This window comes from Piliocolobus tephrosceles, chromosome 9 (assembly GCF_002776525.5).
Source record: "Piliocolobus tephrosceles isolate RC106 chromosome 9, ASM277652v3, whole genome shotgun sequence".
Classification (NCBI taxonomy): domain Eukaryota; kingdom Metazoa; phylum Chordata; class Mammalia; order Primates; family Cercopithecidae; genus Piliocolobus; species Piliocolobus tephrosceles.
In genome coordinates this window covers 82,593,815-82,621,665 of record NC_045442.1, presented here as the reverse complement: position 1 = coordinate 82,621,665, position 27,851 = coordinate 82,593,815, and the positions used below count along the sequence as shown (strand labels likewise).

The 27,851-nt window shown below is 39.3% G+C and overlaps 1 protein-coding gene across 4 annotated transcripts in view; it reads left to right on the top strand.

Annotated features, from left to right (window-relative positions):
- WAPL (WAPL cohesin release factor) overlaps positions 1-27,851 on the top strand; it is an 87,178-nt gene that overhangs the window by 36,935 nt on the left and 22,392 nt on the right. For 3 of the 4 annotated variants that reach the window (XM_023226044.1, XM_023226042.1, XM_023226043.1), the window contains exons 5-11: positions 13,319-13,414; positions 14,527-14,679; positions 14,946-15,082; positions 16,177-16,288; positions 20,282-20,509; positions 26,353-26,464; positions 27,142-27,239. In XM_023226044.1, the coding sequence (XP_023081812.1) occupies positions 13,319-13,414; positions 14,527-14,679; positions 14,946-15,082; positions 16,177-16,288; positions 20,282-20,509; positions 26,353-26,464; positions 27,142-27,239 (936 nt within the window). The remainder of the gene's footprint in view (positions 1-13,318; positions 13,415-14,526; positions 14,680-14,945; positions 15,083-16,176; positions 16,289-20,281; positions 20,510-26,352; positions 26,465-27,141; positions 27,240-27,851) is intronic. The other variant, XM_023226045.1, reaches the window with a different exon arrangement.

Genomic DNA, 27,851 nt, shown 5'->3' with positions numbered 1-27,851 from the left:
AGCTTCCCTACATGCCATTATTTGTAGCTGTCATATGTGTGCTGATATACTTAGATTATTTCTTCTGCTTGCCCTGCTTGTGGTTTGATTTCTACCTTTTCATTTAGCTGCTGCATGTTATCCCTGCTTGTAAGCATTCATTGTCTGTATAGTCAGTCTGACTATACAGGTTTTCAGTGCTTGTGGGGTTGGTTGTGTTTTACCTGGGATGTTGGCCATCTTGTTTTGCAGTTAAGACTGCTTGCTGCTGGGTCATTGATGAAACTAACCATAACATCAATCTCAGTTTCAATTCTCAAATATTTATACCTTTACGTTCTTTTTTGTTGTTGTTGAGACAGGGTTTCACTCCTGTTGCTCAGGCTGAAGTGCAATGTTGTCATCAATGCAATGATCATGCTGTATCACTGCAGCCTCGACTTCCTGGGCTCAAGTGATCCTCCTGCTTCAGCCTCTTGGGTAACTGGGACTACAGGCGCACGCCACTGTGTCCAGCTAACTTTTTTGTATTTTTTGTAGAGATGGGATTTCACCGTTTTTCCCAGGCTAGTCTCGGGCTTCTGAGTGTAGCCATCTGCTGGTCTCGGCCTCCCAAAGTGTTGGGATTATAGGCATAAGCCGTCACGCCCAGCCTGTACCTTTACTTTCATCATTCCCCTGTGGTTTAAAGCTAGGCCCTTCTGGCACTATCTTTTGTCTAACTCTTTAAGGAACATTCTGGACTTAATTTTTTCTTCCCATCTGTCCTTCATTATGACACTGGATAGTGGGCTTCTGGGCAATTAAAATTTATAGTATAAATCATGGTTACATATTTAGTTGTTTTAGAATTTTACAATTACATAAACCTGCAGTTTTAAAGTTGGATATAGCTGTATACTTTGATAAACTTCATTTTTTTGTTTTATAAAATGAGTTTATACAGGTTGTCAACTTAAGTAGCAAAATCTTACAATTGAAGAGACTCTAAAGGACAAGTACTCCCACATCTCACCCAAGAACAAATGTTCCTTCCACACAGTATCTTCCTTTAGCAGTTAGAACCCACTCTCATGAAATAGCATATTTTTCTGTCAGAACAGTTTTACCCAGTGTTACCTTTGTTCTATGTATAGGAACTCACTGACCATCTTGAGATCCAGTCATCATGTGGTATTGTGAGATCCACTATATTCTCAAGTACTAGAAACCTGTATTAATTGATATGAAGCCTGAAAAAAAGAGTGACTGTAGCAATTGGATTGGTGATGAGGGAAACTGGCAGAAGTGTGGAAGTTAATAGCAGCTGCTATTCATTTACAGCTCCAGGGTGGGTGATCCAAAGAGTTGTTGAAGCTAAGCAGGTTCTGGCTGGGCCTGAGTATGGAAGAGAGGGAATCGGTTTTAGTTGGCTTTTTTTCATCATTGTTTTTATTTAGTATTTACTACATGACTTTCACTGTGCTAGGGATACAAAAAGGAATAAGAAGAGTATCTTAAAAAGGCAGAATTGTTTTTTCCTGCTGGAATTTTGAGCAGTCTTAGTATTTCCTTAGTGTGTTTGTTCCAAACCAGAAGCATTATTTCTTCCTTTTATATAGGTAGTATTTAACTTAAATAATAAACCAGATAATTAAAATCATTGATCTATGTAAGTAGGCTGGGTGCAGTGGCTCACGCCTTTAATCCCAGCACTTTGGGAGGCCGAGGTTGGCGGATCATGAGGTCAGGAGATGAGACCATCCTGGCTAACACGGTGAAACTCCGTCTCTACTAAAAAAAAATACAAAATACTAGCCGGACGTGGTGGTGGGCGCCTGTAGTCCCAGCTACTTGGGAGGCTGAGGCAGAAGAATGGCGTGAACCCGGGAGGTGGAGCTGGCAGTGAGCCGAGATCGCACCACTGCACTCTAGCCTGGGTGGCAGAGCGATACTCCGTCTCAAAAAAAAAAAAAAAAAAAAAGACAAAAGTTAAAAAGGCTTAGGAAAATGTAAATTATTTTCTCTCTCTGATCCAATTCTTGTGCTTTTTTTCCTTTAATACTTTATTCTGGAAGGATTTTAATAAGGTATGAAAGTGCAGTTAATCTTTTTTTTTTCTTCTTTGGATGCAGAGTCTTGCTCTGTTGCCTAGGCTGGAGTGCAGTGGTGCAATCTTGGCTCACTGCTTCTTGGGTTCAGGTGATGCAACTGCCTCAGCCTCCTGAGTTGCTGGGACTACAGGCGGATGCCACCACGTCCTAGGGCTAATTTTTGTATTTTTAGTAGAGATGGGGTTTTACCATGTTGGTCTTGAACTCCTGATCTCAAGTGACCTGCCTCCTTCGGCCTCCCAAAGTAATGGGATTATAGGTGTGAGGTACTGCGCCCTGCCTAATCGTATTTTCTTTAGTATAGATGCCTTTAAAGTTTGAAAGTTCAAAGTATTTTACTATTATTTCCCAGGAAATGAGGCTTGAAGTGAGAAAATGTGGCCAGGGGTTATCAAGAGCTGGAAAGCACTGACATCCATTTGATAGTTAAAGATGGGAAGGATTGAGGTAGGGGTTAGGAGGATGGGTAGGGGGGAGATGGGAGGGACGGGGGGCGGGGAGAGAGAGAGCGCGCGCGGCGCGTGCGCGCGTATGCCTGTGTGTGTGTGAGGGTGTTTATGGTTTGGAATTTCATTTGTTTTTCCATTTTGTACTGCAGTCACGCATTACTTAATGACAGGGATACGTTCTGAGATATGCATCATTAGGCGATTTCATTGTGCAAACAGAATGTACTTAGACAAAGCTAGATGGGAGAGCTTACCACACACCTAGGCTTTATGGTGTAGCCTGTTGCTCCTGACATGTTGCTGTACTGACTATTGTAGGCAATTGTAATACAATGGTATTTGTGTATCTAAACATAGAAAAGGTATAGTAAAAATAGATATAAAAATGGCACACCTATATAGGACACTTAACCATGAATGGAGCTTGCAGGATTGCAAGTTTCTTTGGGGAGTCAGTGAGTAAATGTGAAAGCTAAGGACACTACTGTAGCCTTTTAAACACTGTACATATATGCTGCACTAAAGTTATAATAGTTTCTTCAGTGATAAATTAACCTTAGCTTACTGTAATGGCTTGTTTTGTTCTTTTTGCTTTTTGTTTTGAGACAATCTCCTATCACCTAGGTTGGAGTGCAGTGGTGTGAACACTGTTCATTGCAGCCTTGACCTCCTAGGCTCAATTGACCCTCCCACCTCAGCCTCCCTAGTAGCTGGGACTACAGGTGGACACTACCACACCCTGCTGAGTTTGTATTTTTTGTAGAGGTGGGGTTTCGCCATGTCCAGGCTGGTCTTGAACTCCTGGGCTCAAGCGATCCTACTACCCACTTGGCCTTCCAAAGTGCTGGGATTACAGATGTGAGCCACTGTGGCCAGCCAGCTTACTGTAACTTTTTAACATTATAAATGTTTTAATTTGTTTAAAACTTTCTGGCTATTGTTAGTAACACTTAGCTTAAAACAAACACACTGTACTACTGTACAAAAATATTTTCATTCTTTATATCTTTATTCCGTAAACTTTTTTCTATTTTTAAAATTATTTTTAATTTTACTCTAAAAGTTTTTTTGTTGCCTGGGTGCGGTGGCTCACGCCTGTAATCCCAGCACTTGGGGGAGGTTGAGGCACTTGGGTCACCTGAGGTCAGGAGTTTGAGACCAGTCTGGCCAACATAGTGAATCCCCATCCCTACTAAAAATACAATTAGCCAAGCATGGTGGCGGGAGCCGAGATCACACCATTGTACTCCAACCTGGACAACAAAGCGAGACTGCCTCAAAAAAAAAAAAAAACCAAAAAAACATTTTTTGTTTAAAAGTAAGATACACTAGCCTAGGCCTATCCAGAGTGAAGGTCATCATTCTAACAGTCTTCCACCTCCACATCTTGTCCCACTGGAAGTTCTTCAAGGGGTACTAACATACGTGGAGCTGTCATCTCCTATGATGCCACCCTTCTGGAATAACTCTTGAAGGAGCTGTCTGAAGCGGTTTTACAGTGAACTTTTTTTTGTTTTACAAGTAGACAGATAATACTCTAAAATGGTTAAAAGTATCGTAAATACATAAACCAGTACCTATGTTATTGTTAATAGTCATTCATTGTCAGGTGTTACTTACTGTATCTAATTGTGCTATACTTTTTTTTTTTTTTTTTTAATGAGATGGGAGTTTTTGCTCTTGTTGCCCGGGCTGGAGTGCAATGGTGTGGTCTCGGCTCACCACAACCTTTGTCTCCCAGGTTCAAGCGATTCTCCTGCCTCAGCCTTCTGAGTAGCTGGGATTACAGGCATACACCTCCACGCCTGGCCAATTTTGTATTTTTAGTAGAGGCGGGGTTTTTCCATGTTGGTCAGGCTGGTCTCGAACTCCCATCCTCAGGTGATTCACCCACCTTGGCCGCCTGAAGTGCTAGGATTACAGGTGTGAGCCACCACACCTGGCCTGTATGTTCCATACTCTTATAGGACTGGCAGCGCAGTAGGTTTGTTGATGAAAGCATCACCACAAATACTCACCTAATACATTGTGCTAAGATGTCACTAAGCATTAGGAATTTTTCAGCTCCATTAAAATCTTATGGGACCGTTATATATGCAGTTTGTAATTGACCGAAACCTTGTTATGTGGTACACGACTCTATAAAGTACATTATTATTAACTGTAGTCACCATGCTATAAGTCAGATCTCCAGAACCTAATCATTTTATAATGGGAAGTTTCTACCCTTTGACCAAAATCCCATTTCCCCTACCTGCCAGCCCCTGGCAGCCACCTTTCTACTCTTCATTCCTATGAATTTGACTTCTTTAGTGAATCCCTACTTTTTCCCCAATGGTTTATAATCTGTTACTGTACTTAATTATTCGGGGCCTAAATATGTCCTAATTTGGCTAGTAGAGCCTCATCAAGCTGGCTGTTTGGTTCCTCTGCCATGTCCCCATCATTCTATGAAAACTTCTTTCTTCCAGGTGTAATGCAGTGTTCCAGGTTCATCTTATACCTGGTCAGCTGTAGCCTTGGGATCAAGTCCATTCTCTGAGGTGTAATGATTCTCTTTAGTGGAGAATGGTATTAGAGATTATGATAATGGGCCCTAGGTGTGTCCTTTGCTACTTGACCCTTTTAGCAAACAGGCATAGGAAACATGCACATATACATATGTTACATACATCTATATATATTCACATACATTCACATACAAATAATACCTTCACATATATATGTGGATTCATGCCTATGCACATAAGTTATCTATCTAGAAATTATGAATTCACACTGATACCTTCAGTATCAGCGTATCCTCACAGGATTATTTCTTGTCTTCTGTCTTTTTCACAGTGAGAGCCCAGGGTTCTTTCTGGCCTTATGTCTTTTTTACAGTGAACAACAGCAACACATTTACTCAACCTGTAATATATCTAAATAGGTACGGAATTGCTTTGCCCATTCCACTACAATAAGTAAATTTACAAAAATTTTCAGGAATTGTTTGGCAATTCTGCACTTACCCTACTCCATCCTGCCAAAGATTGAGGGTATAAAGTCAAATAATATGTTCACAAATTACTTGGGATTATTTCTGCCTGCCTGCCTCTTGGTTGGTCAGTGCTTTGGGTTGTTTGTCTGGCTTCTCTTCACAGTATTTGCTGTCCATGTGAAATATGAGTAGGTTTCTTTGTTCTGGTTTGCTTTAAGTGTTGGGGTTTTCTGTTTCCATTCTTACTGTTTTTTTTCTTTTTTTAAAATATGTACATCATTATAAAAGTCAAAACTATATAAAAAGGTAAGTTTAATGAGGTCACTTCATCTGAGATCTGTTCCAGTCTGTCACCCACCCTTGTAGGGAACCAATTTTATTGTTTTCTGCTTTTTCTTTTCTGTGTTTCTTTTTTATATAAAAATAAACAGACTAAAATTTTTCAGCTGGGCACAGTGCCTCATGCCTGTAATCCCAGCACTTTGGGAGGCCGAAGCGGGCAGATACCTGAGATCAGGAGTTCGAGACCAGCCTGACCAACAAGGAGAAACCCCGTCTCTACTGAAAATACAAAATTAGCTGGGCGTGGTAGTACTTGCCTGTAATCCCAGCTACTCGGGAGGCTGAGGCGGGAGAATCGCATGAATCCGGGAGGTGAAGTTTGCAGCGAGCCAAGATCGCACCATTGTACTCCAGCCTGGGCAACAAGAGCAAAACTCCATCTCAAAAAAAAAATTTTTTTTTTCTTACATAAAAAGTAGCATCTATATGTGCTGTTTTGCACTGTCTCTCCTTTAAAATTTAGTAATATTTCTTGGAAATCACTCTGTATCAGTTCATATAGATCTTCCTCAGTATATATTTTTATAATTCTAAAAAGTTGGTTTTAGATTTTATTTTTTTCTTTAGTTTCTGTCTTCCTCCTTACATGTTGACTGTATCTTTTACAATGTTTCTTTTTGATGTTGTATGTGCGTAGTTTACCCACATCCAGTATTGGCAAAATTTTTTATTTTCAGCATGTCCTGTTATTATTTGTTTCTAATCTCAATTTACTGTTGTTCAAAGGTGGCTCTTAGGATTTGGTTCAGATGTTGTAAAAGAAATCAGAAATTAGTTTTTAATAGATAGCTTATTTTTCTCTGGCTTACCAGTCTCTGGTTGTTTATCTCTGGACAATTTTCAAATTGTTGCAGTGTAGGGGACTCAGGCTTCCCTTGTGTGGTGATGTTCTACCTTTTCTAGACTGTTGATTAAGATAGAAGGAGGAACTAGAAGGGGAGGGGCAGTGAGCCATCCCTAGAAGCCAGGACCCCAGAAGGTGTACCTCACTTCTCTTCACACTTCATTGACATGAGCTTAGTCACATGCCCATGCAAGCATCAAGATGTTGAGAAATCTATGTGAGCATGTGTGCAGCTAAATGTTCTTAAAGGAAAATGAAGGGGAGAATGGATATTCTCGAATCACAGGTGTTGTTGTCTCAAGATATTTATAGCTTCTGTTTTTTTATTTCTAAATTTGATAATCATCTTTCTAATACAACTTGTCAACAATATTTAATGGTATTTTTAGTTGTGAGAACTGTTATTTTAGCTGATTGTGGTCATGGCTCTCATACTAGTGTCTTAGTTTTTAATTGTTGAATTATAGGCTAAGTTATGTACTCACAAAATGCCAACTACTGCATTTTATGTTTTTTTGCAAGAACTTTTTAGAACTTACGACCAAGTTATGCTATTTCCTGGTGATATTCTGAAGTGACAGTTACCTACTTTTAATAAAACCGTGGCTACCAATTACGCTTTGAAGTTATACTCACAGTAGTGGTGTGCATCGTTCTTCATGAAGACAGGAATTGACAATTTCTTCATAAAAATGGCAGCTGTCTTTTTAAAAGTCATTACTACCTGTAGTACGCAATTGATTCAGGCAAAGAAGAAAGACTTTGCAGTTTTATTTCTCCCTATTAGCTGTGGATTAGATTTCTACACAGTGTTTCATATTGAATATTACAATTTCTAGTTCTTGATAGTATAGACACTGTTGGTTTTAATTTAGGAGTTTCTGTAGTCTTCCTTCAAATAATTCAATACTCTGAATATTTAACATGTGTTACGTTTTTTGTGTATGATTATGCTTAAAAGGAAGTTGTAAAGAGCTGAAAGATTCTTTTTAAGACTTTTCTTCTTCCTGCTTCTGATTCCAATTGTCTTTTATACAAATCCTTTAAAGACATTTTTGACAATCCAGATCCAAATTGTTTTTTCTACTTCCCCCTTTTGAATTACCAGTAAAGTACTGTGCATACATACACACACAGTTATGCATTGCAGTACTTCTTCAGAGTTCATTTAGTTGTACTTCATGCTGATTGATTGAATTACTGGTGATATCCTTGGGTGGGTAAGTCTGGGTGAATTCTGATCAGTTTACTATTTTTGTCTTCATATAGCACATAGTTTTTGAAACGTATAAATAAATTTGCTCTTGTTGTTTATAAAGTATTTATGGCTTAAAAACATTCCTTTTTTTGGCCAGGCGTGGTGGCTCACGCCGGTAATCCCAGCACTTGGGAGACTGAGGCGGGTGGATCACCTGAGGTCAGGAGTTCCAGACCAGCCTGGCCAACATGGCGAAACCCCATCTCTACTAAAAATACAAAAATTAGCCAGGTGTGGTGGCGGGCACTTGTAATCCCAGCTACTTGGGAGGCTGAGGCGGGAGAATCATTTGAACCCTCGAGGCGGAGGTCGCAGTGAGCCGAGGTTGCACCATTGCACTCCAGCCTGGGCAACAAGAGCGAAACTTTGTCTCAAAAACAAAACAAAACCCATTCCTTTTTTTCCTCCTTTTTATGAGACAGCCCAGTGAGTAGGGGATAACATAATGTTGTGACTTTTTTTTTTGAAATGGAGTGTAACTCTGTCATCCAGACTGGAGTGCAGTGGTACAGTCTTGGCTCACTGCAACCTCCATCTCCCAAGACTCAAGTGATTCTCCTTCCTTAGCCTCCTGGAGTAGCTGGGATTACAGATGAGTGCCACCACACCTAGCTAATTTTTTTGTATTTTTAGTAGAGATGGAGTTTAACCACGTTGGGCAGGCTGGTCTCCAGACCTCAAGTGATCTGCCCACCTCAGCCTCCCAAAGTGCTGGGATTACAGACATGAGCCACCATACCTGGCCTTTTCCTCTGATTTATAGTTGTGATTCAGTGATCCAGTCGGTTAACAGCAGCCTTTGTGGTGTTACTGTAAAAACCCATTTTTGTCCATTGTTTTTATAGAAGCTATATTATCTCTCATGGAGAAATGCCCCATCAGTTTGTCACTGGAATATTTTTTCCTTCGCTTTAATGGAATGTCACATTTGAGGTTTTTCTTTCTTATGCCCTTGGAGCACTGAATATAAAAGAATAATATTTAAGATTACTACTAGTATGGAAATATGATAAAATGAATCTGAATATTTAGAATGTTAGGTTATTATTATGAAATTTTTGCTTATTTTGTTCTAAGTATTTTTCTCATTAATTTACCTAGCAAACAGAATCCCCCCCCCCCCCCCCCTTTTTTTTTTTTTTGAAGACGAGATCTCACTCTGTCACCCAGGCTGGATGCAGTGTGTGATCTTGGCTCACTGCGGCCTCCACTTCCTGGACTCAGGAGGTGATCCTCCCACCTCAACCTCTTGAGTAGCTGGGACCACAGGCATGTGCCGTCATGCCCAGCTAATTTTTGTCTTTTTTGTAGAGACTGAGTTTCATCGTGTTGCACAGGCTGTCTCAAACTCCTGGGCTTAAGACATCTGTCTCCCTTGGCCTCCCAACTTGCTGGGATTATAGACGAGAGCCACCATGCCTAGCCACAATATGTATATTTTTTAACACAGAAAAAAGTTTAGGAATCGGGTTTATATGCTGTATCTGCTTTGCTTTGCTTTCTTTTCTTTTTTTTTGAGACAGTTTTGCTCTTGTTGCTCAGCGTGGAGTTCAATGGCACAATGTCAGTTCACAGCAACCTCTGCCTCCCAGGTTCAAGCAGTTCTCCTTCCTTAGCCTCTTGAATAGTGGGGATTACAGGCACCTACCACCACACCTGGCTAATTTAAAAAATATTTTTAGTAGAGACGGGGTTTTACCATGTTGGCCTGGCTGGTTTCAAACTCCTGACCTCAAACTCCTGATCTGTCTGCCTCGGCCTCCCAAAGTGCTAGGATTACAGGCGTGAGCCACTATGCCCGACCTGTATCTGCTTTTTTGTTGCCCAGGCTGGAGTGCAATGGAGCAATCCTGACTCACTGCAGCCTCCACCTTCTGGGTTCAAGCGATTCTCCTGCCTCAGCCTCCCAAGTAGCTGGGACTACAGTGCCTGCCACCACACCCAGCTAATTTTTTGTATTTAGTAGAGATGGGGCTTCACCACGTTGGTCAGGCTGGTCTCGAACTACTGACCTCAGGTGATCCACCTGCCTTGGCCTCCCAAAATGCTGGGATTACAGACATGAGCCTCTGCGCCTGGCCCTTTATCTGCTTTTCAAACAAGCATAAAATTAAGAAAATGAAAGACAATCCTGGTGGTGCAATCAGAATGACTCTGTTAACATTTAGCTAGGTTGCTAAATGGTAAGGGTGACTTGATTTTCCATGGAAAGTTTATTGCTATATGATATATTTACATATTTTGTACACACACAATCACTTTCATTAAGTGAAATTAGCATGTGACATACCGCTATTGTGTGCTTTACATACACAATTCACTTGGGAGCATGTGGAATTATTGTACTGTTTTGGAATGATGTAAAGAGCTCAGTCAGTGTTCCTTTTTCTGTCTTTCCCTGTTTCTTCCCCTCTCTGCTGTGTGTGTATGTTAGCCATACACAGATACTACTTATTTTAATTTTTAGTTAGTAAGATGTGTCTGCAATATCCCTCCTCCCGTAATAAACTCTGTATTAATCTTGTAAGACTTTGAAATAAAAGTCAAGAAAAAGTTCTGATGGGACTACTTCCTTTAGATTGCTTATTAGTATTAAAATGGTAAAACATCAAAAGCTTTAAAACATAGTGTTACTGAATTGCCTTGTTCAACAGCATAACCAATAGTTCCTTTAATATGACCTTTTAATATAAATATTCAGTTATTCTGTATGCTGTTATGTTTCAAGGACTTTTGAGATGAATGGACACATCAGTTATTCCATTTGTTTATCATATTCTTTATTAGGTAGTTAGGCTATATATTTCTATTTTCTTACGAATGTGTTAGACTTAAACTGAGCAGCACATCATCACATAACAATTATTGATAATATTTAATACTTACAAAGCACTTTTTTCTTTTCTTTTCTTTTCTTTTTAAAGACAGAGTCTCACTTTGTCGCCCAGGCTGGAGTGCAGTGGTGCAATCTTGGCTCACTGCAACCTCTGCCTTCCGGGGTCAACCGATTTTCCTGCCTCAGCCTCCTGAGTAGCTGGGACTACAGGCGCTTACCACCATACCCGGCTGATTTTTGTATTTTTAGTAGAGACGGGGTTTCATCCTGTTGGCCAGACTGGTCTCAAACTCCTGACCTCAGGTAATCCACCTGCCTCGGCCTCCCAAAGTGCTGGGATTATAGGTGTGAGCCACCACAGCCAGAAGCACATATTCTTTCAGGCACTCTTACAGTGTTTTAATTTAGAACTTTGAGCCGCCCTAGTATTTTGTTGGCTGTGGAACTAGGTAACTAGGTTATTACCTGTAGTCGATGCTTTTTAAAAAATAATTTCTCTTTTTGTTTCTTTAATTTCTTGTGAAGAACAGGGTCTTGCTTTCTTGCCCAGGCTGGTCTTGAACTCCTGGCTTCAAGTGATTTTCCTGCCTCGGCCTAGAGGCATGCTGCAATTACCAGCATGAGCCACTGTGCCTAGCCCAGTCAGTGCTTTTTAAAAAGAAGTAAAATGCTTGAGCTTTGAGGCACTCGTTCTTGCCAAAAGGCTGTTGTTACCAAAGCCTGGACTCTGACTATGCTTGAGGTACTAAAGGTAGTTCAAATCAGGGATCCATAACTAGCACACAAGTTATATAGCTGGTCTTTGAAAAGAATGGAAGGAATAGAGAGGTAGGTTTTAAAATCTATGTTCAGTCCACTTTATGTGTTGTGTCTCAGGAAGCCAGATCAAGTCATTGCATAAGTGCATAAATTGTTTCAGATTGCTAATGCATCATCATGTTATGCAAACCTGGCATATAAGAATGATGGGTTTGTATACAGAATACAAATGAGAGTTTTTCTACTTTATTAAAGATAATATTTTATATATTACCATTAGTTCACACTAATGCTTAATGCTAATTATGCTGCTTCATTGCAGCTAGGAAGGGGAGATAAGTTTTTTAATGTAGATTTTTTGACGGTCTTGAAGTATGGTTTTCTACTTGTCTTCTTATTTTTGTGTTGTACTGAAAATAAGATTAGTTTCATAAGAGAAAATCTCTAATTTGACCAAACCATTTCTTTGAAGTTCAAAACATAATTTAACATCACATTTGTAGAGGATAGAATGAGGTGTTACCTTTCTATCTTGTCAGTCGTTGTAATTATGCAGTTTTCTCTTGAAAGTGAGGGTTTTGTTCTTTTACTTGATTTGATTTTGTAGGTTTACTGTCATTTATTCTCAATTCTGAAATTCAGTGTTAAAACTGAAAATCCTCCCCTATAAGTTTAAGTAAATTGATGGGGCAGCACAATAACCTGAATTGATGTGAGGGACTTTACATCCTTGTCCTGCTTAGTGTGACATTTTGCTGCAGAAATCATGTATGTTTTTACATGGTACTTTCTTGGATCCCACTGTTTCTTGGAATATGTGATATATGTATTATATTTACCTTGATAAAATTTGAGAACTCTTGAGTGGTGGCACACATCTGACTGCAGTGGTTTGCTTTAAATGAGTGCATTATCTGTCATAAACTGCTGGATTCTCATTGTTGGAATGTTGTGAGGCATGAATTGGTAGTAGGAAGAAGAACCTTTTAGTACAGAACACGTTGAACTATTATTATTATCATCATTACTATTTTTAAAATTTTTTTGAGATGGGGTCTTGCTTTGTCACCCAGGTTAGTGTTGAACTCCTGGGCTCAAGTGATCCTCTTGCCTCACTCTCCCAAAGTGTTGGAATTACAGGCATGAGCCAGCATGCCCAGCCCATGTTGAGTTAAATGTGTTGATTACTTAGTCAGTAAGCCTAGCAAGAGGTTTACTTTTTTTTTTTTTTTTTTTTTTGAGACGGAATCTCACTCTGTCACCCAGGCTGGAGTGCAGTGACTCAGTCTCAGCTCACTGCATCCTCTGCCTCTGGGTTCAGGTGATTCTCCTGCCTCAGCCTCCCAAGTAGCTGGGATTACAGACGCCTGCCACCACGCCCAGCTAGTTTTTAAAATTTTTAGTAGAGACAGGGTTTCACTATGTTGGCCAGGCTCGTCTCAAACTCCTGACCTCAAGTGAGCCGCCTTGGCCTCCCAAAGTGCTAGGATTACAGGCATGAGCCACTGTGTCCGGCCTAAGTTTTCTTTCAAGTGCCATCTTTTCTTGGTTAGTCATAGTTGCACAGAGCGTAGTTACTGATTTTGTGACCTAGTACTACAGAGATTATATTTGCCATAGACATGAGAATAGGAACTATGGTGGGACTATTCCCAGATAGTATCCATCCTGCTGTTTCTAGGACATGTTTATGCATATAAATTATTCTTTATGATTTTTAGTTTATTGAGAGTCTTTTATAAGGATGGAAGCAGTTGATCTTTCTCTCATTTCTCTAGTCACCCACAAAAGCTGTATATAATGCCAGACATTGGAATCATCCAGATTCAGAAGAACTGCCTGGGCCACCAGTAGTAAAACCTCAGAGTGTCACAGTAAGTGAACTGTACTTATTTATTTTGTGTTTTTTAATAAGCTGTAATTTAAACAATTACTCTTTTAATTCATAATTTGTAAATCTTTGACTTTTCTATTTAACGGTTTATTTTGGCTTTCTTTACTGAAACTTAGTCGTTTCAGTTTAATTCATTGGAAAACTGAGGATTGTCAGTAAGATAGCAGAAATTCTAGTGCTGCTAGGTTAAACAATGAAAGCCATAAAAAATAAGGCTCTTGTTACTCATGACCCACATTTCATGGAATTTATAGTATTTAGTGTTTAAGAGCAAGATTGTCCATATTTGATGTTTGTATAAGAGCTATATTGTATATTACATCCTGTATGTATTTCTAAGTGGCTTTCAGTGCTTAATTTGCTTTTCAGAGGCAAATCTCTTCCTGTATTCCAGTAATACTTTTCAATCCAAAACATTAGGAAAAAGATTCTTAGCAACTTACTTTCTCCAGAATGACTAGTAATATCATACATGATTTCTAGGTTAACAGTAAAGCTTCACTCATCTGGAGTTATCAAGTAAATTAATTCTTTATAACAACAAGAAATTTGGGGGTAAAGTCTTTCTAAAGTATAATGTACAGTTCCCTGTTTTCTTAAACTGATTAGACTCCTTTTGATAGTATAAAGAAATCATTTTGCTTATTAGTAGTAATATAGCATGCTTCTGTTATAGCTATTTGTTTCTACCCTAAACTACTTCACACTCTTGTGTTATTAAAATTCTTTTGACTCTGTCTAGTTTTTCTGTCCTGTCCTTTTCTGCTTATGAAAGCTATATTTGCATGCAATTGTGGTTCTTTAGTCTTTCTAATGGTACTAGAGACAAACGACAAATTGTGTGAAATAAAAAGTTTAAAAAAGACCAGAAGGAATCCTTGAGTGGTTCTTCTGTGTGCAGACATACATATGTCTTACCTGTTAGTGCATGGAATTCAAAGTATTTCTAAAGACCTTTGAGAGGCCTCCCTGCTCCCCGCTTTTTGAAAAGCTTTATTTACTTTTTTTGGAAGCTGAATTTGCCAGATAGATGAGATGTTCCTATTTTTATATATTTATTTAGAACAACTAATTTAATACCTTTATTAATAGGTGAGGCTGTCTTCAAAGGAACCAAATCAAAAAGATGATGGAGTTTTTAAGGCTCCTGCGCCACCATCCAAAGTGATAAAAACTGTGACAATACCTACTCAGCCCTACCAAGATATAGTTACTGCACTGAAATGCAGACGAGAAGACAAAGAAGTAAGCAGCCATATAGTGTTTACTGCATGTTGATAGATTTTTGTATGTAACATTTAGCCTTTTAATATCTTCAGCAAGTATCAGTATACTGATACTCAGTTTTGAACCACAAACTTCTTTTGTCCTACCATCATCATTGTTCTAAAAATATTTTTGTTGCCATCTAAGGAACTATTTTATGCACTTATGTAAAGTACAGTGAGCCCATTGTTTTAGATATGCTAGTTCCTAGTTAAAAAGGGGTGAACTTTTTTTTTTCTTGGCAGTTATATACTGTTGTTCAGCACGTGAAGCACTTCAATGATGTCGTAGAATTTGGTGAAAATCAAGAGTTCACTGATGACATTGAGTACTTGTTAAGTGGCTTAAAGAGCACTCAGCCTCTAAACACACGTTGCCTTAGGTAAGATCTTATTTTTATATTTTATAATTATGTGCATGCTGTATTAAATTTTTTCAACTAGATGTTGTCCAAAAAGCCAAACATTTTTTATTTTGTTATGATGGAGAGAATATATAGCCAGTGATATGTTAAAATGCTATCCATTTCTTTAGAAAGAATTTGATTCTACATGATAGAGGGAAAGCTGGGTGATGAGAGCCTTTTTAGCATAGCATAGGCTTCAGTTTTCAAGTGCTTAAAAAAAAAAAAAAAGCATTATGCTGAAGCATCTTTTTGCCCTGTATGGTGGCTCATACCTATAATCCCAGCATTTTGGGAAGCCAAGTTGGGAGGATCGTGTGTGTCCAAGAGTTCAAGACCATCTTGGACAACATAGTGAGACCCCATGTCAACAAAAAATAAAAAAATTAACGAGTCTTGGTGGCATATGCCTGTAGTTCCAGCTACTTGGGAGGCTGAGGTGGCAGGGTGGCTTGAGCCTGTGATCATGCCACTGCACTCCAGCCTGGATGATAGAGTGAGGTGAGGCCCTGTCTCCAAAGAAAGAAAGAAAAAAATAGCAGAAAGAAATAAAGTAAATAACTTTTTAAAAAGATATTTTAAGTTCTTTTTACCTCTGATGTTCAAGTAATAAATTAGATTTATTTAAGCATATTGTGATCTGAGTGCTTACATTTGCACCCAAATGCTCAAAATAAAAAGATGATCTTTTGTATTTCCTAATGGATTGATTGAATACTATAATTTTGATTGAATTTTTCAGTCATTTGTAGTATATCCAATCAAATATAATTTTTATCAGAAGTATTATGAAAGGCAGTTCAGATTTTAAGCTTTTAATGGTAGTAGTAATGTAAGGAATGCACTAAAGACAGTTACATTATTTTTTAAAAATACAGTGTACCTAATCATGCAGTAGGCATCAGTATGTTTTTAATAGTGTGTTTTGCCTATGGTTTTTATATTGTGATCATGTATGGGCAGTGCTTTGACCCTTTTACCCCCTTCCTATTTGCTGGTTTTGGTATTACACAAACTAAAAACTAATGTACTAGCTGTTTCCAGTCCCCCTAACCTACTCTATTTTCTTGTAGTGTTATTAGCTTGGCTACTAAATGTGCCATGCCCAGTTTTCGAATGCACCTGAGAGCACATGGGATGGTAGCAATGGTCTTTAAAACCTTGGATGATTCCCAGCACCATCAGGTATTTTTAAGTTTCCGAGATTGAGAAGCCTTATATTGAAAACTACTAGTCTATTTGGCTATCAAAAAATATCTTCACTGAATATTCTATAAATATATCCTAATTACAGATTGAGTTCATTTTATTTGCTAAATTTGTAGTGCTTATGGCCAGAAGTTTTTGCTTAATACTTAATTTCTCATGAAAACATTTTTTCTTAACTTGTCATTTTATACTATTAAAATTGTATTTTGTTATCTTAGCTAACGTAGTATATTGATACTGAATTCTGTAAGCATGATATTCTCTATAATCAGAAAGCACTGAGAAGAATCTTTTAATATTATTTGATACTAATGAATGGAAAAAAACTGGTTCCGAAATGCAGCCCTAATTTTTTAGAAACATTTTTGTCCAGTGTTGAATCTGGAACATGGCCTCATTGTGATAAGGAATAAATTCTTCATTTTCCTTGCCTTTGATGCTTTTGCTTAATAATAAACATAATAACAAAAGTTATTAGGTTTAACATTTTCCAAAATTAGAAGACAGTAACCATCATTGCTAATTATTATCATTAGTAGTATTTTGAAATGGCCTTACTGTATTTTTGTTAAAGAAATTATGTTCTAAATACAGGTTAGGTGATAAATAATTTAATACTGCATCTTTTGGGCTGGGTGCAGTGGCTAATGCCTGTAATCCTAGCACTTTGGGAGGCCAGAGTGGGCGGATCACCTCAGGTTAGGAGTTTGAGATCAGCCTGGCCAACATGGCAAAACCCCAACTCTACTAAAAATACAAAAAATTAGCTGGACATGGTGGTGGGCACCTGTAATCCCAGCTACTTGGGAGGTTGAGGCAGGATAATTGCTTGAACCTGGGAGGTGGAGGTTGCAGTGAGCCGAGATTGCACCACTGCACTCCAGTCTGGGCAACAGAGCGAGACTCCCTCTCAAAAAAAACCCCCCAAAACCTGCATCTTAGGAAACCTAAAGTAATGCACTTAACCCTGAGTGAGCATAACTCCTTTACTCAGTTGTAGCAGATACAAAATAATAATGGAGAAAAAGTGAGAACTAAGAAATTAGTTCATTAGCCGGGCATGGTAACTCACACCTGTAATCTCAGCACTTTGGGAGGCTGAGGCAGGTGGATCACTTGAGGTCAGGAGCTTGAGACCAGCCTGGCCAACATGATGAAACCCCGACTCTACTAAAAATATAAAAATTAGCCAGGCGTGGTGGCATGCACCTCTAGTCCCAGCTGCTCGGTAGGCTGAGGCAGGAGAATCGCTTGAACCTGGGACATGGAGGTTGCAGAGATCCAAGGTCGTACCACTGCACTCCAGCCTGGGAGACAGAGCAAAATTCTGTCTTAAAAGAAGTTAGTTTGTCGCTAGGCAAAGTGGTGTGCATTTATAAGTCCCAGCTACTCTGGAGACTAAGGTGGGAGGATCTCTTGAGCCCAGGGGTTCAGATCCATTTTGGGAAACCTAGTGAAACCTCATCTCTTAAAAACAAACAAAAAATAGAATTTGCTTTATTATGCAGTTAACAGTGAACTTAGACATTATAGTGTGTGATTTTAAGGGCAGTGGATCCCCAATGGCCCTTTACTATGGCATCCTATTTTCCAAAAATAATTTGCTATATAAACATTTAATCAGACACCTGGTCTGATGCTTCTCTACTTCCGGGGGCTCAAAGTTGAAATCTTTAGATAGTTGCATTTTCTATATACTGAAATAAGTGTAAGTACAGAATATCTCAAGTGTTGGGATATCCCAAATGTAAGACCTTTTTTTTGTATTCACATTTATCTAGAATATTTCACCTTCAGTATTTTTAGATTGTGTTAGTAGAGTGTCCTGGCCAGGTGCGGTGGCTCACGCCTATAATCCTAGCACTTTGGGAGGCTGAGATGGGCAGACTGCCTGAGCTCAGGAGTTTGAGACCAGCCTGGGCAACATGGTGAAACCCCATCTCTATTAAAAATACAAAAAATTACCCGGACGTGATGGTGCGTGCCTGTAATCCCAGCTACTCAGGAGGCCGAGGCACAAGAACTGCTGGAACCCAGGAGGTGGAGGTTGCAGTGAGCCGAGATCGTGCCACTGCACTCCAGCCTGGGCGACAGAGCGAGACTCCCTCTCAAAAAAAAAAAAGTAGAGTTTGCTGACTTAACTACCTGATCTGAGTGATTTTGAGACATTTTGTTAATGATTTAAAAAGTTATTTGGTTCAACCAGACTTGATTGGTTTATTTTATTTTTTTAAGCGATCCTCCCAACTCACCCTCTCAAGTAACTGGCACTACAGGCTCCTGCCACTATGCCAGGCTAGTTTTTGTATTTTATTTTGTTTTGTTTTGTTTTATTTTGTTTTTTTTATTTTATTTATTTTGAGACAGAGTCTCACTCTGTCACCCAGGCTGGAGTGCAGTGGCACGATCTCAGCTCACTGCAGCCTCCGCCTCCCAGGTTCAAGTGATTGTCCTGCCTCAGCCTCCCGAGTAGCTGGGATTACAGACGAGTGTCACCATGCCCAGCTAATTTTTTTGTATTTTTAGTAGAGACGGGGTTTCATCATGTTGACCAGGCTGGTCTTGAACTCCCGACCTTAGGTGATCTGCCTGCCCCAGCCTCCCAAAGTGCTGGGATTAACAGACGTGAGCCACTGTGCCCAGCCTAATTTTTGTATTTTTAATAGAGACGAGATTTCACCATGTTACCAGGTTGATCTCGATCACCTTACCTCAGGTGATCTGCCCGCCTCAGCCTCCCAGAGTGCTGGGATTACAGGTGTGAGCCACCACGCCTAGCGATTGGTTTATTTTAAAGAAATCCAAATACGTGTATTTCAGCATCCTGGGTTTATATACAGATGTAAACACAGCTGTGTTTTCCAGGGGAAAAAATGTGTTAAGGGTTTGATACAGATTTAAAATTGTTATTTAAATTATTGATTTTAAACTGAAATATGACTACTATGTCATAAAGAATAGGCTGGGCGTGGTGGGTCACGCCTGTGATCTTAGCACTTTGAGAGGCCAAAGTGGGTGTATCACTTGATCTCAGGTGTTCAGGACCAGCCTCAGCAACATGGTGAAACCCCATCTACAAAAAAAATAGAAAAAAATCAGCTGGGCATGGTGGCATCTGCCGATTGTCCCAGGTATTTGGGAGGCTGAAGTGGGGAGGATTGCTTGAGTCCAGACAGAGAAGGCTTCAGTGAGCTAATATGGTGCCACTGCAGTCTAGTCTGGATGACAAAGTGAAACCTTGTCTCAAAAAGAAAAAAAATGAGATATGTCATAATAGAATTTATGTGTATATATATATATACTCACACATACGTATCTGTAAAAATGTTCTATAAACTCTTCATTTAGCACAGAATAGCCAAATAAATATGTAACTCAGCTTATATTCTTATAGCTATCAGGCATTCATATATGGAGGATCCATTGAAAGGAAAATTTTAAGCAACAGCGTTTAATTTTTTAAACATGTTTCTTCAGAATATTTTTAGAGTGGGGCCGGGTGCGGTGGCTCACACCTGTAATCCCAACACTTTGGGAGGCCGAGCTGGGCGGATCACGAGGTCAGGAGATCAAGACCATCCTGGCTAACACGGTGAAACCCTGTCTCTACTAAAAAAAAAATTCAAAAAATAAGCTGGGCATGGTGGTGCACGCCTGTAGTCCCAGCTACTCAGGAGACTGAGGCAAGAGAATGACGTGAACTCAGAAGGTGGAGGCTGCAGTGAGCCGAGATTGTACCACTGCACTCCAACCTGGGCAACAGAGCGAGACTCCATCTCAAAAAAAAAAAAGAGTATTTTTAGAGGGACCATTGAATAAAACATTTTTGAAGTTTCCAACATGGTTAGTAATATAAGTTTTAAGCGTTCTAACTTGTAAACAAAAGTCATTAACCATCTTATTTCCTGAGATGTCAGGAGTTGCTTACATGAACTTTTTTTTTCTTTTCCTTTTTTTGGCCTGTTGAAGAATCTGTCCCTCTGTACAGCTGCCCTCATGTATATATTGAGTAGAGATCGTTTGAACATGGATCTTGATAGAGCTAGCTTAGATCTAATGATTCGACTTTTGGAACTGGAACAAGATGCTTCGTCAGCCAAGCTACTGAATGAAAAAGATATGAACAAAATTAAAGAAAAAATCCGAAGGCTCTGTGAAACTGTACACAACAAGCATCTTGATCTAGAAAATATAACGGTGGGTTCCTTCTTCCTTCCTTCTAAGATAAGAATTACTTTCATAAAGTCTTTGGTTAGTTGCAGTAGCTCTGTGACTGTGGGCAAATTATTTTAACTCTAACCTTGGTTTACAGTTTGGCAAATTTCTTAGGTTTAGATCTGAGCATAATTTCCTTCCTTGCCTGAACTTCCTAAACTAGTTTATCTGTATTTAGGCTTTTTGCCCAGTAAATAGTTGCATTTTCTGTTGCATTTTTTCTAATCCTTTCTCTTTATTTTTTAAGGAAAAAAATGGGCCGGGCACAGTGGCTCATGCCTGTAATAACCAGCATTTTGAGAGGCCTAAGCAGGTGGATTGCTTGAACCTGGGTGTTTGGGTCCAGCTTGGGTGACATGGGGAAACCCCAGCTCTACAGAAAATACAAAAAAGTTAGCCAGATATGGTGGTGTGCACCTGTAGTCCCAGCTACTCAGGAGGCTTAGGTTGGGGGAATATCCTGAGCCAAGGGAGTTTTAGGGTACAGCGAGCCGAGGTTGTGCCCGCCCCTGCACTCCATCCTGGGTGGCAGAGTGAGATCATCTCAAAAAAAAAAAAAGGGTAGAAACTACATTTAGGCTATTAGGAATTTGAATTCTTGTTCTCCATGGATTTCAGGAATAAAAGTTTCAGAGGATTTACGTCTGCCATTTTCTTTTTTAATTTTTATTTTATAATAATAGTAATAATTATTATTTTTTGAGACAGGGTCTTGCTCTGTTTCCCAGGCTGGAGTGCAGTGGTACAGTCATAGCTCATTGCAGCCTCAAACCCCTAGGCTAAAGTGATCCTCCCACCTCAGCGCACCAAGTAGCTGGGACTACAGGTGTATACCACCATATCTGGCTAACTTTTGTATTTTTAGTAGAGGCGGGGTTTTCTCCATGTTGCCCAGGCTGGTTTTGAACTCCTGGGCTCAAGCGATCTCCCCTCAGCCTCTCAAAGTGTTAGGATTACAGGCGTGAGCCACCACCCCTGCCATAACTGCCATTTTCAATGGGCAAGCATCTGTTTATTCCAGAGTACCTCAGGGTGTCTAACTGCTTCATGGGACTTGAAGAACTCTGAAGACACGACAAGGAAGATTCCTAGGCACCTCGCCTCCCCTGAGGTGGTGTGCCTTATAATTTAGTCATGGCCAGTAGCTGCTCTTAATGCTCATCACGATGCCCCATGTGTGAGATGGCTATTCCATTTTTGCTTTAGTTCAGTTCTGCTTTCTTCTGACTTTTTACTTGTAGAATCAATAATGTTCCAATGGTTTCTAGGCCAGTAGAAGATAATTGGCCTGTGATTTTGAAAACAAACAGAAAGAATGTTTATTATAAAGTAACCTGGTTTTCAGACATTTCCAACATCAAAACTATATAAACATTGGTTGTTGTCTACTGGTTCACAATGGACAAGTCTGTGCAAACGTACCCCCAAAGTCCAAGGAAGCTGAGAGGCCGAAGAGTCTGACAAATCCAGTGTTTTAGAAAGAAACATTTAATAGGGACTTACGAACAAAAGCCATATCTGTATCTCGGGATTCCCATGCCATTACACCCCACATCCAGGGTTTATATGCTATATGGAAAGCGTAATTCAGAATGGATGTGTAGGGCTGTTGAAGTACACCAGGGTTGTTTGATGTAAGGGAAGGATATACAGTAAGTACCTGATTTTACACAAGGAACAGTGGGTAAACTGGAAATTTTAGAGGCTTTCCCAAACAAATGTTAATTAATCAGAAGCCAGGCTGGGCGGTGTGGCTCATGCCTATAATCCCAGCACTTTCGGAGTCCGAGGCAGGCGGCTCACCAGAGACCAGGAGTTCGAGACCAGTCTGGCCAGTATGGTGAAACTCGGTCTTTACTAAAAATACAAAAATTAGCTATGCATGGTGGTGGGTGCCTGTATTCCCAGCTACTTGGGAGTCTGAGGCACAAGAATTTCTTGAACCTGGAACCTAAGAGGCAAGGTGGAGGTTTCAGTGAGCTGAGATTGGCGCCACTGCACTCCATCCTGGGCAACAGAGCAAGACTGTGTCTCCAAAAAGAAAAGAAAAAAGGCCAGTGTCTCCACACCTACTTAACTGAAGACTGCAGCATTTGCCACAAAAATTTGTAGTATGCTTTGTGCTAGCCAGATGTGACTTAAGGCTCTTATTCCATTCTCTATTTTAATTAAGGTAGAGGTGGTAATACATTCTGGTTACGGTGGAAGATGGGAGAGCAATTTAACTCTAAACAGCAAGATACAAAACTGACATGTATTCAGTACTTTTCACTATATAAGATTGTGGAGGGAGGTGGTGTGCTCAGATGGCAAATCACGAAGTCTTGCCCCTGTCGCCCAGGCCAGAGTGCAGTGGTGTGATCTCATCTCACTGCAGTCTCTGCCTCCTCGGTTCAAGCGATTCTTGTGCGTCAGCCTCTTGAATAGCTGGGATTACAGGCGTGTGCCATCACACCCAGCTAATTTTCTTGTATTTTTAGTAGAGACGGGGTTTTGCTATGTTGGCCAAGCTGGTCTCAAACTCCTGACCTTGGCTGACCTGCCCTCCTCAGCCTTCCTGGGATTACAGACATGAGCCACTGCACCTGTCTGAAATATTTGTAGTTTTTATTTACTTCTATATTTTTACAATGTCTACTAATTTTTTCATGCCATAAAAGAATAAATTTGAGCCTACCATTTTTATTTGCCTGCATAGTTGGATGAATGTGCCTTTATTTTTTTGTCTGTATTCAACATTTAGATTCATTTCAGGTATGCTGTTAAATAACATGATAAACTTGATAATTGGATTTGTCTTATATTTTGTTGAATTTATTAGGATGATAAATACCAGAATAGAAACTTTCCTACACTGTATTAAATCGTTTACTCATATGATTAAGCCAGAGCACAGTTGTCAATTTTAGGATTCCTCTTTTTCCCCACTAATGTTAGCTATTCTTGAATATTTTTGTTTTAAATTGTACAGTAGATTTACTATGTTGTTTTGTACAATGAATATCCTCTACACATTAGTTTTGTTACTAGTTGCTTAATTTCTTGAATATATTGGTATTGCTGATGTGCCATGAAAAGATAATTTAAAATAGTAATATAGTCATGCTTTGCTTCATGACAGATATGTTCTAAAAATGCATTGTTAGGTGATTTTGTTGTTGTGTGAACATCAGAGTGTACTTACACAGACCTAGAAGTTATAACCTACCACACATCTCGACTATGTGGTAAAAGCCTGTTGCTTTTAGGGTGCAAACCTGTATAGCATGTTACTATATTGAACACTGAAGGCAGTTGGAACACAATGGTGGTAAAATTTGTGCATCTAAACATAAAAAAGGTACAGTAAAAATATGATATAAAAGATTAATAAGATACACCTATATGGACACTTACCATGAGTAGAGCTTGCAGGACTGGAAGTTGCTCTGTGTAAGTCAGTGAGTGAGTGATGAGTGAATGTGAAGGCCTAGGACATTATTGCACACTACTACAGACTTGATAAACACCATACACTCTGGCTCCCCTAAGTTTAACTCTTGACTCTTTTATAATAACACTTAGCTTAAAACACAAATTGTATAGATCTACAAAAATATTCTGTGAGCTTTTTTCTGCTTTTAAAATTATTATTTTTTAACTTTTAAAACTTTTTTTGTTAAAATTGAAGATGACACACACGTTAACCTAGGTCCACACAGGGTCAAGATTATCAATATGACTGTCTTCCACCTCCATATCTTGTCCCATTGGAAGGTTTTAGGGGCAGTAAAACTTGCATGGAGGTGTCATCTCCTGTGATAACAATGCTTTGACCTGGAATACCTTCTGAAGGACCTGCCTGGGGGCTCCCCCGCACTGCCTTGAAACTCTCTGGCTCTGTCAACCTGGCTGGAGTGCAGTATGGCGATCTCAGCTCACTGCAACCTCCGCCTCCTGGGTTCAAGTGACCCTTGTGCCTCAGCCTCCCAAAGTGCTAGGATTACAGGTGTGAGCCACCTCGCGGCCTGTTGCTCTTATTTTCTGATTAGTGATTTGACTGTGCTTTAACTCTGAGGACTATTCCAGTTTTCAAATAAAATGCTTGAATAGTAGGCTGTTTTTAAATGCTAGCTTATAGTATACTGAATATAGCCTAAAATATCAAAGAATCCTTTTTCTGCCAATAGAAACAAAACCAAAACTTACTAAAAAGACTTGAGTTTTAATTATTAATACCACATTACCATCACCTTTCTTCCAAACAAAGAATGCCTCATTAGACTTCAGCTTTGCCGGTATGACTCATGAATTAACACACCCGAACCAATCTAAATTACTCTTTGAGGGAAAGAATGAAAAATGGGCACAATTGAATCTGTTTTTTGTGGTATTGGATTCTAGTTCTGTATTTGTCACCTTGGAGAACTTTTCTTTTTTTTTGAGACGGAGTCTTACTTTGTCGGCCAGGCTGGAGTGTAGTGGCACAAATTTTGGCTCGCTGCAACCTTGGCCTCCTGGATTCAAGCAATTCTTCCTGCTTCAGCCTCTCGAGTAGCTGGGATTACAGGCGCCCACCACCACGCCCAGCCAATTTTTGTATTTTTAGTAGAGATGGGGTTTTACCATGTTGGCCAGGCTGGTCTTGAACTCCTGACCTCAGGTGATCAGCCCGCCTCGGTCTCCCAAAGTGTTGGGATTACAGGCATGAGCCACCACACCTGGCAGAGAGCAACTTTTTTAAAAGAAGTAGATTAAAATATTCTAGATCTCTTCTAAATGTGCAATCCTAAGGTTTTCACTGGTAATATCTGTTGTTTGTGTTTCTAAATATCTAATTTTTGTGCAGTTTTCAAATAGACCTGATAATGTAAACTATCATCTTTCGAAAGGGAGAAATTTAGGGAGAAAAATCAGATCTTGTCAGTCTTTGCTAGTTAAAGAGCGTTTCTTTTGTTATGCTGAAGTTCCTTTATTACAGCAGGAACCAAATTACTCTTTGTTGGGAAGTGGCTGTCTGCTTTAAAAAGAAAAACAACAGCCAAAGTGAAATAAAGAGCAATAAAAACTTTACTCAGATTGTGAATGTGGCTCTTGGCTTTTGTACCAGAAGGTGGTGGTCCTAAAGCATTATTTGTATACAGTTTTGTCATCATGGTCACGTGATGAATATCTGAGCTGCTAAGCCTGCAGTATGCCCTTTAAAACTAGTCAGTCTGCAACACTAAAATGAACAAAAGATTTGTATGCAGAATAGACAAAATACACCGAATAATAAGAAAAGACAATCAGTCTTGCAGGAAAATATGGAAAGAATAATGAACAGGAGTCTCATATTAGAAACATGTGAAAAACTGTTCAAGGTTATTGTAGTTGTAAAAATACAAACAAAAGCAATATGTTACCATTTTGTGTCATCAAACAAAAATGTTAAGTGATAACTTGTACTTTTGAAGATTCAGGGCAACTGACTTTGCTCCTGAGAGTGTTACTTGTTAAATCCATTGTGGTAAATTAATCCAATATTGATTTACAGTTAAAAAATACATGTACCCTTTGACTTAGCAGTTCCACACTTGACCTCTATACTATAGAAATAAGAGTACCTATATATATGTATAATACTAAACTGACAAATGATAGACTAATAGCACATTTTCTCTATGAAAAGCTGGTTAAATTTGTTCAATGTAGACTATTCTCATAAAATTGAAAATTAGTTCAATTTTATGTATAAAAGTAGTATTAAAAAACTACATGTAGCATGCAGTAAAGTTTTGTAAAGAAACAATTTCTAGACTTATTGCTGAAAGTTAATATTCATTAATGATGCTTCTGGTTTTTAGACTGGGCATTTAGCCATGGAGACATTATTGTCCCTTACTTCTAAACGAGCAGGAGACTGGTTTAAAGAAGAACTCCGGCTTTTGGGTGGTCTGGATCATATTGTAGATAAAGGTATGATATTCGCATTTATAATGTTTTTATATATATTATTTAAAGCCTGAAGAAAATACTCCGTTGACATACTTCAAAAAATAATTGTATCCGTTTGGAAATGTCTAATTTTTTTTTTAGTAGCATCCTGCAAATTTCTAACATTTAAAGAAGCGACTGGCCGGGCGCGGTGGCTCACGCCTGTCATCCCAGCACTCTGGGAGGCCGAGGCGGATGGATCACCTGAGGTCAGGATTTTGAAACCAGCCTGACCCACATGGAGAAACCCCTTCTCTACTAAAAATACAAAACTAGCCAGGCATGGTGGTGCATGCTTGTAATCCCAGCTACTTGGGAGGCTGAGGCAGGAGAATTGCTTGAACATGGGAGGTGGAGGTTGCAGTGAGCTGAGATTGTGCCATTGCACTCCAGCCTGGGCAACAAGAGTGAAACTCTGTCTCAAAAAAGAAAAAAAAAAAAGGCCATTAACATTTTGGTATTGGGGGATTATGGAAACAAAATAATTACAGAGTATGATATATTTCAAAATCTCACAGTATGAAACCTAGAATAAAGAATGTTCAGAGAGGTTCCAGCATGTTCATAGCGTGTGTACAGATGGCTTCTAATGTTAGCTAAAAGTGTTCTGTTGGTAAATATTGATGATAAATACTAACGTTTGTTTTTTTTTTACCTAGTAAAAGAATGTGTGGATCATTTAAGTAGAGATGAGGATGAAGAGAAACTGGTAGCCTCACTATGGGGAGCAGAAAGATGTTTACGAGTTTTAGAAAGTGTAAGTATGGATGACTATTTGGCAAAAATTATTCAATCTTAATTGTGATTGTGTGTGTGAGAGAGACTGCCAAATATTTTATATACCCCTGGGGGTTCACTTCTGTTAATCCAGATAGAAATAGCAGTACGTTTTTTGAGCAACCAGTTGTTAATAAACAAGCTAAATGAGTAGTTTTATATTTTAGGAGTACCTATATTATTCCTGCAGATGAAATGTTATGCTTGTTTGTTTATATATGCCAATCTTTTTTTAAGATTTTATTATTTTTATTTTTATTTTTTGAGCCAGGGTCTCGCTCTGTCACTCGGGCTAGAATGCAGTGGCCTTGTCTCAGCTCACTGCAACCTCTGCCTCTAGGGTTCAAGCAATTTTCATGCCTCAACCTCTTGAGTACTGGGATTATAGGCATGTGCCATCATGCCCTTCCAATTTTTGTATTTTTAGTAGAGTCAGGGTTTCCCCATGTTGGCCAGGCTGGTCTCAAACTCCTAGCCTCAAGTGGTCTGCTGGCTTTGGCCTCCCGAAGTGTTGGGATTACAGGCATTACACCTTGCTGGGCCCCTCCAAGCCCAGCTTTTTTTTCCTTAATGTGAATTTCTACTTGACTAC